The sequence below is a fragment of the Caretta caretta genome, chromosome 3 (assembly GCF_965140235.1).
Source record: "Caretta caretta isolate rCarCar2 chromosome 3, rCarCar1.hap1, whole genome shotgun sequence".
NCBI lineage: Eukaryota > Metazoa > Chordata > Testudines > Cheloniidae > Caretta > Caretta caretta.
Genome location: NC_134208.1, coordinates 106,866,573 through 106,884,414, shown reverse-complemented (window position 1 = coordinate 106,884,414; position 17,842 = coordinate 106,866,573). Strand labels below are relative to the sequence as shown.

At 41.7% G+C, this 17,842-nt stretch overlaps 1 protein-coding gene across 7 annotated transcripts in view; it reads right to left on the bottom strand.

Annotated features, from left to right (window-relative positions):
• ECT2L (epithelial cell transforming 2 like) overlaps nt 1-16,006 on the bottom strand; it is a 52,065-nt gene extending 36,059 nt beyond the window's left edge. For 2 of the 7 annotated variants that reach the window (XM_048844388.2, XM_075126778.1), the window contains exons 1-7: nt 15,581-16,005; nt 13,002-13,235; nt 10,761-10,873; nt 7,918-8,080; nt 3,670-3,922; nt 2,205-2,341; nt 348-475 (exon numbers count right to left, since the gene is read on the bottom strand). In XM_048844388.2, the coding sequence (XP_048700345.2) occupies nt 348-475; nt 2,205-2,341; nt 3,670-3,922; nt 7,918-8,080; nt 10,761-10,873; nt 13,002-13,193 (986 nt within the window). In that variant the 5' untranslated portion in view covers nt 13,194-13,235; nt 15,581-16,005. Of the gene's footprint in view, nt 1-347; nt 476-2,204; nt 2,342-3,669; nt 3,923-7,917; nt 8,081-10,760; nt 10,874-13,001; nt 13,236-14,277; nt 14,743-15,580 lie in introns of those variants that run through there. The other 5 variants (XM_048844390.2, XM_048844389.2, XR_012667679.1 and 2 more) reach the window with 4 other exon arrangements.
• Nucleotides 16,007-17,842: the final 1,836 nt, after the last annotated feature.

The window sequence follows — 17,842 nt, the reverse complement described above, 5'->3', positions numbered from 1 at the left end:
CAGGATTACGCCCCAGTGGTGTCAGTTAAATGGAGGACTTTGCATGGGCCAGACCTATCATCTGCAAGCCAGTTCGTGGACTTGCTCCTCCCAGCCCGGAGGAAGAGCAGCACAGCTTTGAGAGGGAACCTATGTGGTAATTATTTAGAACCAATGGACAAAGTTGAGCTCCATCAAGGTGTTCGTGTGTTAAAAGCCACCTGACGTGACCACAAACATCTGCAGTTTTGTGTGCTGTTTCCTACAATGTATTCTGTCACCCTTATTAATCACTGCATTTTGGGTACCATTTTCTGTGTGGTTTGGGGATTATGGCCAGCATTTTGAAAATCTTGAGTCCTGCTTACCTCTTGGGCAAAGTTTTTAGGGAGGCCAAAACAAGCTGTTTCTCTGCTGCTAGATTAAAGTTTGCTACAGGTTTCATTTCTTCAGAAAGCAGCATTGAAAGAGTATGATTCGAAAGAGCACTCTTTTCCTGAAAGCATTTAAACAAAAATGCTGAGAGAAATATGTAAGATGCAGTGTAATAACATATGGTTCAGTGATTACATAATGCAGCTGTTAAGAAATGCTGTCTTGCGTTTACCAGTAAAAAATACCTTAAACTTATTTTACCAATGATAGTACATTATTATTGACAGACACAAAGTAAGATGTATTTAACTGAGTTCCTCAGAAGAACAATACTTGACTACAACTAACAGTGACTCAGACACAATCTTGTAAATTGAGTAATATGGATACAAACTAAGGCACTAATCCTATACAGAGCTTCACAAGGATGAGGGGGTTCATCAGTATTTATAGTGGAGGGTGAGAAGAAGATTGTCCAGTAGCATATTTCTTGGGCTCACATACCAGCTACATCTAAACACTTTTACTTTCTGCCAATGCTTCACTTTGAACCTTAGCATGTATATTTCAAGGCACAAAGAAATGTTAATTGTACTCAACTGCTTTACAAATTGGATTACAGACTGAATCTAGCTGTAATCAGAGTACAGTTTAGTCAAGCATGAAATTAACTGTATTAAGAATAAGTCTGCACGTTTGTCACTTCTGATTTCCATGGCAAAGATCATGACCTTTAGGGGACTCTAATTTTTTTTAAATAATTGTTTTACAAGTCTCTTCCTTCCATTTTAACAGCCCTTTTTGATGTGTTTTTTGTGTGTGTTTTGAAGTCTTAATGCATTTTAAAATAACTGATGGCTATAAATGCTTTTTCCAGTAGAAAATAAGCTTACTGGGAAGTAAAATATTCTGTGCCATGACTTTTCAGACTTTACTGACACCCAATCAATCTTATTTATGAGATATGAGACACACAGTAGACACAAAAACCAATCCTCCAAAGACAAAGATATGAGTAACTGACTTGGGCTCACAGGGCTTGCACTAGAGGGCTGAAAATAGCAGTGTAGAAGTTCCTGCTAAGGCTGAAGCCTAGGCTCTGAGTCCCAGGGAGGGGGAGGGTCTCCGAGGCTGGGATCCAGCCTTAGCAGGAACTTCTACACTGCTTTTTTTAGCCTCGTAGCAAAAGTCCTGTGAGCCTGAGTCCGGTGACTTGTGCTCTAAGACTTGTACCATGGGGTTGGGTTTTTTTGTAGTGTAGACGTACCCTCAGTTGCTCATGAGCCTAAGTCTTTGCAGGAGTGGCTCCCTCACATCAGTCTCCTAGTTGATCAGCCACTTACACCTGCCAGTATTTACTATAACAAAGCCTGTCATGTATTGTCACTGTGCACCATTCTGAACTAATAATTATACAAGTATAACAGGATCTCTATGCTTTATCATACATATTTCAGACAAAAACATTATACACATATTACTTAAGGTCATGCTGTCCCAACCTTACTCATGGTACACAGTATCTTACGCCACAAAGTTCTCGTTGGAGGTCAAAAGGCAGTAAGCAGTGAGTAGGGCACTTCTCAGCATGACTAAGGGTGGCAGAATGAGGTCCACAATAAACCGTGAACCATAGTCTGTGCTGACTTCAGTGGGATTACATGAAGCATAAATCAATTAAGAGTTTTAATTGTTTTTAATTAAGTGGAATGTATTTCAAGTAGTTCTGATTTAAACAGGATCTATGTGTTAGCACCGCCAACCAATCTCAGGATTCAGCACTTAATGCTTGCACAAAAAAAGAACAATTTGCAAAGGATAAAATGCAAGTAGATTTTGGGGGAAATTACCCTAATTAGTTGCAAAGCTGCCTGTAGTCTAGCTCGGTCCTGGATCGTCTGGGCCTGACTTGGCAGGAATCGCGATTTTAAAAATCTCGAGCTCCAAGTACCACTCATCCAAGGCGGTCGAGCTTTGAATAACTCCTCTGAAAAATAAACATCACCAGACACTGCTGTTCAATCCCATGCATTTCCACTGCTGGGTAAGTACACACTAACAGGAGAAACAATGCAGTAACTAGGGAAATAATCCATATGAAAATTAGCATGTTAGTTTTACAGGGCAGTCTTTAGATTTTTATCTAAACTGAACATCCTGCCTGAAAAGTCCTCCTCATTTTTGGCTAGGAATTGGTCATTCTACTAAAATGAAGTTGTCTTATATTAATACCTGAAATGAAAGTAGTGTTGACAACCTGAATAGTTCAAAAAATAATGAGTTTAGTTTAAAAAAATCATAAGAATGTTTTAACAGCCATGAGATTAAAACCATGGGGACTGTTTTCATTTGCCTTCTGATTTTTGAGGACTTGGGATTCATATTTTCAAGTTTTTCTCTCTAACCGGAAAGACTAGAAGCCTACTGTTTAAAAAAGGAAAACTGAGATTCTCACATAATCACATGACTCCAGGTGCTGCAGTTTAGGAACAATGCCAAATATGAGACTTGAGAGAGAACTTGGGGATTTGACATCACTGAAGGTGTGCTCTCCATGAAAACTATCTGAATAGTGACATCCTTTCAAACGAATATTAATGAAGGGGGGAGAACCATGTTGCCCAAACAAAATATCACAATCTATATCTAATATAAAATACACAGATTATTAGACTTGTAGACATAAATCTCAATATGCTGAGCACTGTTTAATAAAAGTCTGATATATCCTAGAATTCCATGGAAATATTTCTTTTAGTCTTAGGTTTTATTTAAATAATTTTATACAAAACCTACATTTTGACCTAAACTTGACCAAGGATTCCTTTAATGCATTGGCTGTATTTGTAGATATAATTAAAATTTCTACAGGACATCCTGGTATTGGGTCTTTTCCTTTCAAATCTTCGTTTTCATAAATTGGAAAGCAATTTGTGCCAGACTGGAAAGAAATTAAGTCAGCAACCACACACTGACAGTTTAAGGTTTCTATTATTTCCACAGTTGAGATGTACTAGAAACCCCACTGGACACTATTAAGCCTGAATATTTTTATCCCTTTCCTACAGGCATATCAAATATGTCTAAACAACCACATGGAAGAAACAAAATCTATTGTTATATTTACCATTTTCAGCTCTTACTCTTTTGATATTAAAAATTAATTTAAAAAAAATCTGCGAAGCTAAGTTTTCCTAAAGAAAAGGTCTTTGACTGCTTGAATACTTTAGGCTGCTTTATCACTTTCAGAAGACAGTGTTTGTTATTTTAACGTTAATCTCACAAGAAAGAGGTCGTTATTTTAATACCACTGACTCTTGTGTAACGCTAATCTCCCTCGAATCATTTTCCGTAGCCATTTTTCTCTTAGCCTTTCTTCCTGCTCCTCATGTTCAGCTTTTGCTTCATTGAGGGTCCCATAGATTTCAGTGGCCTCTCTTGGGGTGAAGTAATCCAAGCTGGTGGCACAGGCAATATAATGTCGCTTCCACGCGCTATATTCGCAGTCTGCTGGAGTGTAGGGCAGGAACCATCCGAACTTAACACACTTTGGCACCCACAAACAGTCCTTAAGACAAGAAGGAGGTAAGAGAGAGACAATAAGACGTGAGTGAGGACAAAAAGCTTTCTATTTAATCTTGGGGCTTCATACTGCCACTGATCACCGTAGTATCTGAGTACAAATCAAACATGCCAGCGCCATAAATATGTTCGAGAGATTTCTTTTTTTTTATGAAGTGCCTAGTGCTTTTACAGAAACAAATAAAAATACACGATCCCGCTGTCTCAACTTGTTGCAACTTTTTCTTATGTGAAGAGGCTGGCACTGTTCCTGAGGATGAATAATCAGACAATGTCAATGAATTCAAGTGGGAGAGGTGCATTTGCTTTTCTTCTGTTTTTTTTAAAGGGATAGCGGAGGGATGTTTCATTTTAAAATTCTTCGTTATCTGGAAATCTGCAAATAAAGGAAAAGGAGTACTTGTGGCACCTTAGAGACTAACCAATTTATTTGAGCATAAGCTTTCGTGAGCTACAGCTCACTTCATCGGATGCATACTGTGGAAACTGCAGAAGACATTATCTACACAGAGACCATGAAACAATACCTCCTCCCACCCCACTCTCCTGCTGGTAATAGCTTATCTAAAGTGATCACTCTCCTTACAATGTGTATGAAAATCAAGGTGGGCCATTTCCAGCACAAATCCAGGTTTTCTCACCCCCCCCCCCAAAAAAAAAACCCCACACACACACAAACTCACTCTCCTGCTGGTAATAGCTTATCCAAAGTGACCACTCTCCCTACAATGTGCATGATAATCAAGGTGGGCCATTTCCAGCATAAATCCAAGTTTAACCAGGACGTGGGGGGCGGGGGGGGGGAGGGGTAGGAAAAAACAAGGGGAAATAGGCTACCTTGCATAATGACTTAGCCACTCCCAGTCTCTATTTAAGCCTAAATTAATAGTATCCAATTTGCAAATGAATTCCAATTCAGCAGTTTCTTGCTGGAGTCTGGATTTGAAGTTTTTTTGTTTTAAGATAGCAACCTTCATGTCTGTAATTGCGTGACCAGAGAGATTGAAGTGTTCTCCGACTGGTTTATGAATGTTATAATTCTTGACATCTGATTTGTGTCCATTTATTCTTTTACGTAGAGACTGTCCAGTTTGACCAATGTACATGGCAGAGGGGCATTGCTGGCACATGATGGCATATATCACATTGGTGGATGTGCAGGTGAATGAGCCTCTGATAGTGTGGCTGATGTTATTAGGCCCTGTGATGGTGTCCCCTGAATAGATATGTGGGCACAGTTGGCAACGGGCTTTGTTGCAAGGATAGGTTCCTGGGTTAGTGGTTCTGTTGTGTGGTATGTGGTTGTTGGTGAGTATTTGCTTCAGGTTGGGGGGCTGTCTGTAGGCAAGGACTGGCCTGTCTCCCAAGATTTGTGAGAGTGTTGGGTCATCCTTCAGGATAGGTTGTAGATCCTTAATAATGCGTTGGAGGGGTTTTAGTTGGGGGCTGAAGGTGACGGCTAGTGGCGTTCTGTTATTTTCTTTGTTAGGCCTGTCCTGTAGTAGGTGACTTCTGGGTACTCTTCTGGCTCTATCAGTCTATTTCTTCACTTCTGCAGGTGGGTATTGTAGTTGTAAGAATGCTTGATAGAGATCTTATAGGTGTTTGTCTCTGTCTGAGGGGTTGGAGCAAATGCGGTTGTATCGCAGAGCTTGGCTGTAGACGATGGCTCATGTGGTGTGGTCAGGGTGAAAGCTGGAGGCATGTAGGTAGGAATAGCGGTCAGTAGGTTTCCGGTATAGGGCGGTGTTTATGTGACCATCGTTTATTAGCACGATTATTATTAATTATTATTATTATTATTGTAGTGTCCAGGAAGTGGATCTCTTGTGTGGACTGGACCAGGCTGAGGTTGATGGTGGGATGGAAATTGTTGAAATCATGGTGGAATTCCTCAAGGGCTTCTTTTCCATGGGTCCAGATGACGAAGATGTCATCAATATAGCGCAAGTAGAGTAGGGGCGTTAGGGGACGAGAGCTGAGGAAGCGTTGTTCTAAATCAGCCATAAAAATGTTGGCATACTGTGGGGCCATGCGGGTACCCATAGCAGTGCCGCTGATCTGAAGGTATACATTGGCCCCAAATGTAAAATAGTTATGGGTAAGGACAAAGTCACAAAGTTCAGCCACGACATTATCGGGGATAGTGTTCTTGACGGCTTGTAGTCCATCTTTGTGTGGAATGTTGGTGTAGAGGGCTTCTACATCCATAGTGGCCAGGATGGTGTTATCAGGAAGATCACCTACTACAGGACAGGCCTAACAAAGAAAATAACAGAACGCCACTAGCCGTCACCTTCAGCCCCCAACTAAAACCCCTCCAACGCATTATTAAGGATCTACAACCTATCCTGAAGGATGACCCAACACTCTCACAAATCTTGGGAGACAGGCCAGTCCTTGCCTACAGACAGCCCCCCAACCTGAAGCAAATACTCACCAACAACCACATACCACACAACAGAACCACTAACCCAGGAACCTATCCTTGCAACAAAGCCCGTTGCCAACTGTGCCCACATATCTATTCAGAGGACACCATCACAGGGCCTAATAACATCAGCCACACTATCAGAGGTATTTTTCAATTCACGTAACACCTTGATTTACATACACATTGTAAGGAGAGTGGTCACTTTGGATAAGCTATTACCAGCAGGAGAGTGAGTTTGTGTGTGTGTTTTTTGGAGGGGGGTGAGGGGGTGAGAGAACCTGGATTTGTGCAGGAAATGGCCCACCTTGATTATCATGCACATTGTGTAGAGAGTTGTCACTTTGGATGGGCTATTACCAGCAGGAGAATGAGTTTGTGTGGGGGGAGCCGGAGGGTGAGAAAACCTGGATTTGTGCTGGAAATGGCCCAACTTGATTATCATATGCATTGTAAGGAGAGTGATCACTTTAGATAAGCTATTACCAGCAGGAGAGTGGGGTGGGAGGAGGTATTGTTTCATGGTCTCTGTGTATATAAAGTCTTCTGCAGTTTCCACAGCATGCATCCGATGAAGTGAGCTGTAGCTCACGAAAGCTTATGCTCAAATAAATTGGTTAGTCTCTAAGGTGCCACAAGTACTCCTTTTCTTTTTGCGAATACAGACTAACACGGCTGTTACTCTGAAACCTGCAAATAAAGGCGTTTTTGTGTTCCTTTGATTGTCATATTTGGCCTAAGAGGACTGGAGTAGAGAAAGAGTAGGCTAATTGTTATACCACTGTGAGCAGCTTCTGAAGATCAATATTTATTTTATTTTAATTTCTATAAATAGCATTGCTATACACTATGCATTTAGACAGACCATAACAAACAGTAGCATTGTGGATATTCCAAAATGCTAAGCCCTGGTATTATCAGTATCCATATGGTCCACAGCAATCTCTATAAATTACGGAGTTTTAGGATATCCAGCTAACTACATAGCTCTAAATTATGTATTTTGTTCTGTTGCTTGATGTGTGTATTTAAAGACCAACGCCAAAGCAGGGTTAAGTATAGAAGCAAAGCAGCAGAATGAAATGTAGAATGAGAATTAGCTTCTGACAAGAGAAAATATAAATGCCTTTATGTGTAATATACTCTTAGAGATTGAGATGTTCTTGCTAGGGTTGGATGAAGCTGGTTCCAACAATTTAATCTGTTATAGTGAATTAAATAAAGCAAAGTTTAAAAGATTATTTTGTCAAGTGCGTGAAAGAGTTGAAAATTCTGGTACAGAAGATCTTTCCAATTATTATTAAGTGTGCTAGACAGATACATGGAATGCTTCAGAAGGTTGAGCATTTATCTGAGTGCTGTACAAGATACGAAATTGCTTTGCAAATTATGCTATTTACAACATGCTGTTCCAGATTTCCCATTTCATGTATGCAGTGCGCCTTAAAAGTGCTGTAAATGTCCAGTTACCGGTCCTATTCCTATCAACATCAATAAGAAAATTCTTCTTGATTGCCATGGGAGTGGGACCAGGCCTACAATGAACACACCTGTTCAGTTATAAACTTCCAGTGCCAGTTGACTTGGGCAGCTGCACACAACTCCCTGGGGCTGAGAAAGGAGAAGATGTACAGAGATATGAAACGTGGCAGCACTTTGGTGAAATCCACTTTGGTCACTGGAATCCTCTCTGCAAACCAGTTTTGGGTAAACCTGTGAAGAGACAGATATTCACCATAGTTAAAATCCTGTTGAGATTCTATTCTGTCACCCAGTTGGTCTTCCCTTTCAGAAAACCTGAGATCTCTTTGAAGAATATTGTCAGGAGTGAAGTGATTCCTATGACGGCATAATTTGCAAAGTGCTTTGGGACCCACTGGGAAGGGATTAAAGATGTATTTAAGTCAATTACTTGACCATTTCTCTACTGATAGCATCGCAACTCAGTGACATAATGCAACATTTTGAGGGCAAATCTAGACTTTTATGTAAAGAGGAGCATTGCATTGTTGTAACTAGTGAACTGTATGTCTTGCAAACCAAACAAAACTATGCCAAGAGTGTGGTCATTTCATCAGAACCACTTATGTTTATATCACTGGCCCTTATATCACTAGATTGGTTTTATTGCTCTCCAGAAGACTGGAAAGAGTTGAACCTTTGTATTTGTAGTAGCCATTTTCTATTATTAGTAATCTAGTAGGTCAGGAGTTTGAGAGATGACTCTTGTCAATAAAGAAACTATTAGGTCCTGGATAATAGGCAAATTATCTATGTGAAGAACACTGACACATTCTATATGATTTTATAAAAATATGCTAATGAGTGTGAATATAATGTAATTAGAATATGCTTCTTGCAAAAGGTCTCTTGTAAGGTATCATTACAAAGCTTATAATCTACTGAGTGTGATCATCCTATTTGTATAAATGTATCACTCTTGTATCAAACTAGAAATATAAAATATAACTCTGAGGGCCTACTGTAATTATGCAAAGTGTGGGCCATTAATGGTGGTTTGGAATCTTGATGGCTTCCATTAACCAGGACAATTGTCTGTAGATGGCTCTGTTTTACTTGTAAGTCTTCCTGTATACGTGTGTGCTGGCAAGTGAATAATGAAGTCTTACAGTGACATGTGATCATGTCAGCTGAACTGGACTCCATCTTTAAGCTGGTACTTTTCCTTTGAGAAGGAGGCGGTGGGAACCCAGAGAGGGACAAAGGATTCCCGCCTTATGCAAAAGATATATAAGTGGGTGGAAGAGAACAAACGGAGGCAGCCATCCTGAGAAATCCCCTAGCTACCACCTGAGCTGGAACAAGGGCTGTACCAGGGGAAAGGACTGTGCCCAGACTAGGAAGGCATCCAGTCTGTGAAAGAAACATATTGAAACATCTCGGAGAGTGAGATTTTATCTGTATTCAGTTTTATTACTGTATTAGGCTTAGATTTGCGTGTTTTATTTTATTTTGCTTGGTAATTTACTTTGTTCTGTCTGTTACTACTTGGAACCATTTAAATCCTACTTTCTGTATTTAATAAAATCACTTTTTATTTATTAATTAACCCAGAGTATGTATTAATACCTGGGGGGAGGGAACAAACAGCTGTGCATATCTCTCTGTCATTGTTATAGAGGGCAAACAATTTGAGTTTACCCTGTATACGCTTTATACAGGGTAAAATGGATTTATTTCAGGTTTGGACCCCATTGGGAGCGGGGCATCTGAGTGTTAAAGAAAGGTACACTTCTGTAAGCTGCTTTCAGTTAAACCTACAGCTGTTAGGGGACATGGTTCAGACCTGGGTCTGGGTTTGCAGCAGGCTAGCGGGTCTGGTTCAAACCAGGCAGGGCACTGAAGTCCTAAGCTGACAGGGCAGGAAAGCAGGGGCAGAAGTAACCTGGGTACATCAGGTGGCAGTCCCAAGGGGGCTTCTGTGATCCAATGGGTCACAAACACACAAATCAATCCAGATGTTTGGATGGGAAAGGATCAAGACGTCCAGGGAAAGAGTGAAAGATCTCTCTCATTTTTAATAATCACAAGTGGCCAGGAAACAACTCTGTAAACCCTTACCCACACACAGACCAATAGAAGTCAGTGTATAAAGGATATCATGATTAGGCCCTTTGTTTATAAGAGCTGACTAAAACCTGGTCCTGTGAGGTACAGAGCTCCCTCTGCTCCCATTAGGAGCCAGTGGGAACTCTTTGTGTTCAGTACCTTGCAAAGCTGAATCTTTGGGATCTGATTATGCAATATAACATGGAGCAGGCTGTTGTGCCCACATGGAACCACACTGACTCCAGTGAGTCTCTGCACAAGCAAAGCAAAGCAGTCTGCCCACCCACCTATAAACTGCAACATTCATTGTGAGCTCTATGGAAAAGGAACCTTGTCTGCTCCATGTTCTGCACAGCATTGATCACACGGACAGTGCTCACCCGATAATATATAATACTAGATGGAAAGGCGATAGAGATTTTTTTTCTTATTTCCCTACTGATGCAATGAAAAGGGGAAAAGATGGAGAATCTGGAGCCTCAGGCCTGCACTAGACAAATATCTACACGCTTTCTCTCAGTTTTGGTACAATGTTAATTTTTAGGTCTTATGAATCTGACAGTGTCCTTTTTAAACCAAACTGACAGGGCCCTCTTTAAAAAGATAGGTACAATTTCAGGTCCCAATCAGATCCATCTGGGTGACACCTGCACGAGTGTTAAACCCTCAATGACTTCACCTGGATACCACAAGGTTACAGGGATCCCCCTGGGCAAATCTCATTACAGAATTGGTTTGCTGTGTGTTTTATGTAACATCCATATTCATACATACCTGCTTGTTTGGAAAGACAACACTAAGCTAGTCCTTGTATCAAACTTACTTCAGTTGTGATTTACTGCATCTCATCAACATTGTGTGGAGGAATTGTTTGCGCTGCTTGTCTGTCCACAGATCAAACCAATGGCTTATGAGACTAACTCTTTCCTGAAAGAGCTGCAAGGAAACAGAGTATTTCCGTATCTCATTCAGTATGTTATGCAGCCCTGTACAAGTCTGATGCATGTATAATGATGCTTAGGGAGGCAGTGTGACCCTAGTAGATAGAAATTAAACTGGACAGGGGTGCTGACAGCCACTGAACCAAACTGTAACCCTGTATATGATGGAAAACACTTCAAGCCAGGGGGTGCTGCAGCGCCCCCCCCCCCCAGACCCATAGTTCATGTACCTATGAATTGGAGGCTTGTCTATATGACAAGTCACGGCAAGGCAAGCCACAGTATGAATCTACAGCATACCAGCTTGCACCACAGTCATGTCCTGCACAGACACTGTAACAAGAGATTTTGCTTTTAGCTGTTTTGAAAAACCTTGCAGCACTTTGACAGAGATGAGCAGAGAAAAACTGAAAAAGGGGTTTAAATATTGTAAAAATTTCACCTCTTCCCCATAGATATAATTAAGGTGGCAATAGCATCATGACACTTTGGCTTGCATAAAACAGTAGTTAGTTTTAAGATTAAGGCTTTAGATAAATAGTAATTTGTGATCATTTAAAGTTAGAAATCCAAAATGGCAGACGCAATATTCCTCTATGAAAGACACCGGGTCAGGGTATGGTTCCAGCAACTAATAGGGAATGACACAGCATTTCTCCCAAGACCTCAAGAGGAGGAGCTTTACCTGATGGTATCAGAGGGAGGAGCTTAGCTGTCTAAAAATAAGTATGACATAATGGGGAGGAGCTAGAAAAAAAATAGCAATTATGCTAATATCTGGAAGCTGATTGGCTGAGCCAGGCTCATAAATAATGTTAATGATCAGACCTTGAGAGAGAAACCAGCATATAAGGCCCACAGCGAGCAGGCTGAGTGTAGTGGGGTTGAGGCTTTGTGGAAGAACAGAAGCTACCTGAGAAAAAGAACAGAAAAGTGGCCACCTGGAAAAACAGCAGCAGCAGCACTCTAAAGGTCACCACGGCAATGGCTTTCTTAGCAGCGCAATTAGCAGTCCCTGCCGGCAGCAACAGCCAGCAGCGACTTCTGCTACGCCTGCAGCCTGAAGCAGCAGCAGCAGTTAGGAAAATTGTGGCCTTGACAATCACCATCCTTAACATCATTACGGACAGATCAGAAGGACCATTAAGACGAAACAGAGGGAATTTTCCTTCTCCTTGGCCTTGGGTTCTGTGGGAATGACTCTCTCCCTTAGTTCAAAACCCCTGTACAAGAGGGAGATCAAACTACGCTGTTCTAAGAGGATAGAGTCCACTTCCCCTCACTCTATCTACTCCAATTGCTACTCAGCAAGGTCTTTTATTCTTTTACACTTTCCTCTGCAGGTAAAATGAGCAATTTTTGAGTATATCAGCCTAGTGCCAGGCCACAGCAATGCCTGTTGGATGAGGCCTTTGGGGAATATAGTCCCATTTAGTTAAGAGCAGCATCAGATTTGATTAAAGGAAAAAGAAAATTTGTTAAAAAAACATTGAAACAATGTATAAATCTGTAATTTAAAAAAAATTAAAGATGTGTAATGCCATTGTACCTGAATATTGTTATAGAGCCAATCATGTGCTTGCTAATGGCCACAGTGCTTATTGCTATGAATAGTCCTTGGTCCTCACAGGCGTAATTCCTGTCAGACATCATGGCAGTAAATACTTTGCCTCGAGGAAGCAGTTTATTGTCGTTTTATTTTTAGTAGTTATTTGTATTGTAGTAGCTCCTAGAAGCCACGGCCCCGCTGTGTCAGTAACAGTACAGAGATATAACAGACAGTCCCTGCCCCATTTCTGTTAAATGACCAAAGAAAATGAAGATTCAGCAGTTAAAAGACAAGGAGATGTTGATGTAATATTTTTAAAATGTGAGGTTGGTTTCTGATCTAATTTACATGAACATGCATCAGTGCATATTTTATGAGATGTTTCCTTGTCATTGCTTGTGCAAGTGCAGATTGGAGGTGTTTCAAGATATGTGGCAATGTGCACCAGTGCATTTCATGATAGTTGAGCCTATGAAACTTGGTTAGTCTCTAAGGTGCCACAAGTACTCCTTTTCTTTTTGCGAATACAGACTAACACGTCTGCTACTCTGAATTCTACCAGACTGTAACTTACCTGCTTGTTGAATGATTTGTTTGCGATAGGTGTCCAAGTGCTGAACCTTGTGTTCAAGCTCCCAGTGGTCTGGATTTTACTGGAAGACACTTTGCTGGACTTCACTGTGTTTTCTCCAAGGAGTCCTAAACTCTCTAGTTGCCATTGTTTAACAGTGTGAGGACTTGGTGTTAAATAAGCTGTGGTCATCATTGCAGCAACGATACTTGGTTACACCAGCTGTGTTAGAGCCACCTAGAAATTCAGTGAATTAAAGAGGTATGTGAAGTGATCTAATTAATTCTTAGTAGAGATGGATGCAAACTGTAAAATTCAAACTTGGATTCAGATCTGAAACCCACTCCCAACTCCCCCTATGCTCAGTGGGGTATTTAGATCCAGAAGCCTGATTCCAGGCCCATTTTATATATAGTTCGTGTCTTAAAAATACCTTGCTGTCAATCTTATATCTTGCAATCTTACCTATGTTTAGATGAGGCAGCTGGGTAAAGGCCATCCTCAGTATGTACATAAGCAGGCCCAATGCTTGAGCTGTGATTTCATCAGATCGCATAACTGACATTGGGACTGGTCAGTAAGAACCTAGATGGGAGACTTCCCAGGCTACCAAAGGAAGTTCTGTTGCCTCAACAGGTGGCAATCTGCCCTCTGTCGTATGAACCAATGACTACACCACAACTAAAGGGGGGCAGAATTTGTCTGGGCTTACCCAAAGAAGGGCAGCTCCGCTTTGTGGTTGGCAGGGGGAGAGGAAAAAGGTCAGAAACTGCTGTAAAAGGTGCTCGGTGGTCAGCTTGCAGCAATGACTCCCCCCCCACCCCACCCCAACCAGGAATGTGCATAAAGGTACGAAACCTGGATGGAGCAAGTCTCTATGTCCAAGCAGCGAGGAAGCCAGCACCTACCCTCCCTCCCCTAGTGGAGGCGAATGGCAGGCTGGATTAGGACCTGCTGTGGGTATTATGCTAGTTCCCCCTTTTAAAGGGGGGCTGGGAAGGAATTTTTCCTGCACCACCAGATTTGGCTTTGGTGGAATGTGGTTTTTTTCACCTTCCTCATAGCAGGTATGAAGGAGGATCTTTTCTGGTGAATAGAAAAGGTGGTAGGCCATATGTCGCAACTTATTTTGTAATATTGGGCTGATGTTCAGTGACCAGATAGATGGCCTTAAGTAAGTTACTTAAAAGGAGGTACTGGATAAAGGAACAGAATGGGAGAGGGGGTTGAGGGACACCTATGATTGGTATGGCAGGGAGCCAACACCACCCCTTCTCACCTTCCCGTTCTCATAGCCCTCCTTAACCCTCTTATGAGGCTGGTGAATGTTAAGGTCCAAGCCATGGATGGAACCTGGGGAACCTGGATGGAAACAAAGAGGGGGGCTGGTGGAAGCCCCGGAAAATTGATTTGAATAAGCATGGATTAAACAAAGGGGGGCTGGTGGAAGCCCCGGAGAATTGATTTGAATAAGCATGGATTTGCCTGCACTGTACACTTTATCTGCCGTGTAGTCCCAGACATCTATACCATAAAGTTGCGGCCTGATTAAAACCCATAACAAGTGTCTTGTCCTCCTTGTGGTTTACCCAATGTTCTGGTGTGATTCTTATAGCTCCTATTCTTGTGTGGGTGCCTTCTTCTAGTCATTACAAATTCCATGGGTTTTTTTGTATAGAGAGGGGTAGCTGCCCTATTGTTGGGCCAAATTTATAAATTGAGTAGTCTACTTATGTACAATTCTTTTGTCACCATTCCCTTTTACTACCTTTAAATTAACGTTGGACTCATGAAAACTGCAAGAACTGTAATCCTGGAGACCAATGAATTTTATTTTCAAAATAAATATTTACCTTGTATTTATTAGGTACAGGTTGGGTTGTGGTGCTGCATACTTCCCCCCCACCTCTGCCCACCATTGTATCTCAACCATAAGCTAGAAAGCTGCCATTTCTGTGTGTGAGTAGTTTATTCTCCATACCCATTCAATGCTTGGTCCCTCTCTGATAACAAGGGGACCTACTGTGGTGAGGATACCAGATTTCCTCTAGTTTATGGACCTAGTACTGCTGTATCTAATGCTAGGTCTGTTTATGTTCCCCATCCCCTCTCCCTTTATGGAATCCGTGTCCGGTCTTTACTGAATAGCCACTGATGAGATGGCGCTTTGTCCCCATTTTAAATTGTGCTATAAAAGCTATGCTGAAATGTCTTGTCCCGCCATGCTGCTTGCCTGCAAATTACATTTGCATTTTCATATCTGCACCAGTTTTCATTTTAAAAAAATACCTCAATTCCTCTGGCAGAGGAATGTAACCTTCTTACTCTCTTAAAGTTCTGATCTCTAGCCTCTGTTACAATCAGTCATGCACATAGTACCTAGCAATTATGAAAAACCTAGAATGTTCATTTTGGATTTAGTTTTGAAATCTTTACACCTGTTGCTCTGCAGTCTGTATGAGTCAGGCCTGCAGGACATTACTCCCTGCCCTTTCTATTAACATTAATATACTAAAACTAAAATACAAAGCAACCCACTTTTCCCACAGAACAGGGATTTCATAGTCATTTGAATGCTTTACCTCTAGGAGAGGATACTTCTTGCTTTTCCTTCTGAGAAAGCCGCTGGAGAACTGCAGTGGAAGCTGGAATTATTGCTGCGCTGGATGAGGGTCAGTACTCCCCCATCTCCATAGGAACTGCACAACAAGCTATACCTTGGGCTCCCAGCCAGAGCCTGACTCAGGCTACAGTTGCCTTGTGTGCCCCTCCCGAAAAGGGGAAGGACCTGCGGCACAGCTTCAAATCTCAGTGTGGGCTCACTCCCACTAGACTGGCAACTTGCAGCTGCCCATACACCGTGTAGCGACATGCGCATAGACCCATCTATTGCATTCCCACTGTAACAGGCCCTTTACCCCACATGTGACAGTGGCACAGCAGAATCGGGCTGAAGCAATCCTGAACAGAAGGCAATGGCACTGGTATGTCCCAGTGTAGGGCAGGCCAAATGGAGAGCAGCACAGTTCTACCAAACTACAGCACAGCACCATCCAAACTAGTGTACAATGGGACAACCTACCATTATTGCAAGTGAGTCAGGACTAAAGGCCAGCGTCTCTTAGCTAGGGAGATCATTCTGAGTGGGGACTGTTGTGGGCTTAGGATAATCTTACCTAGTTCTACAAAAGCTAATTGTAAAGGTTGAGAAACTGGAACACAAGTTAAGGAACTTCCCTGGGGTCACAAAGCCAGTCAGTGGCAGTGTAGGAAATATAAGTAAAGAACACAGTAAAAAACAACAGATTGAGTTGGGGATTGGTCTTGCTTTGAGGAGGGGGTTGGACTAGATGACCTCCTGAGGTCCCTTCCAACCCTCATATTCTATGATTCTATGAACACCCAAGTAGAATCAACTCCTTCAGGTGACATCAACCATCTTATTAAATATTGATTTTCTTGTTACTAAATCTCTTTGCAACTTGCAGTCTGAAGAGACTCTGTTAAAGTTGACAAGCCAAAAATCACAACCATCTCCCTTTGAATATATGTATATTCCATTTCCTCAGGTCTCCTGCAGTACTTGAAAACAGATTTCAAATAGTTTCTACATAAAAACACTACACTCCTGCCTGCAAAAAGTTTTAGAGTTAAAAACCCTACGTATAGCAACTGTCTAGTTATTGGCTGACCAAAGTCTGACAAAACCTTGGGTACACTGTCTTTTGCTAGTGTGGTCAGTGTATTGTGCTCCCAGTTCCTCTACTCTGCTCACAACCTCCCCAGAAGAAATCCATCAGATTAGGAGTTAGGGATCTTCCGTGGTGGCAAACTCTTTCTAAAGAGTCTCACTGACAAAGGGGTGAGTAAATCACAGTGTAACAAGGGAAGTAAATCACAGCGGAACAAAGGAAATTTGGGGGAAGAACTTTGCTAGGAATCTGATGGTTTAGTGAGGGATTTGGGCTTCTAGGTGGGAGAAGGAAGGGAATGCCAGTGCTTTACTTAAAAGATGCAAGAGTTGGGCTTGCTTTCAGTGGGGATTATGGCATCTAAAGCCTCCTCCTCACAGAGTTGGAGTTTCTGTTTAGAACTTTAGGGATCAGACGAAGCTACAATTGATTCAGAAGGAAAGAGGTGGGAGCTCATGAGGCAAAGAACTGTGTTCTTTCAATGAAGGTCTATGGAATCCTCTTCTCTGAGTGGGACTTTTCTTCTCTGTCCCAGCCACTAGTAATGTGGATAGATCAAGAGCTCAGAAAACCCAAAAGGGAAGGGAGAGAGACTTCACTCCCGCTATAGAACAAACGCACAAAAAAAATGGAATCTGAATAAACAGTTTAACTACTACACATTAGAACAAATGCACCACCAAGTGCACATTTTCACATGCCCTGGTAGAAGTTTTGAGCCATCACGTAATCAGTCTTTGCACAAACACAGGCTTTTCTCTGTCCATGTTCAAGAAATGTACCAATCTGTATGGGATTTGGGCTCATGCTGCTACAAGACAGGAGCAACGATTCAGCTTCATTGTATGAAAGGAACATTGTGTGGGGTAAATTTGTGCTTGTTAGCTATGGGCCTGCTTTGCCAACTGTGAATCCATCAGTACAACATCTTCAGTACTGAAATATGTATAGTAACGTGTGCTCCACAAAACCTGCCTGTAGAAGCACTTTTTAGGAACAGACCTCTTGTTACTGGGCATGTGTTGAAGGTCAGTGTTTATTATTGCAGACTCTCCCCACTCCTGAAATAACTAAAAATAGAGAACAGCCGTTAACCCCCCACCCCCAAAAAGGGAGACTTTACTAAACAAAAGTAGTTAATGGAAAGCAACG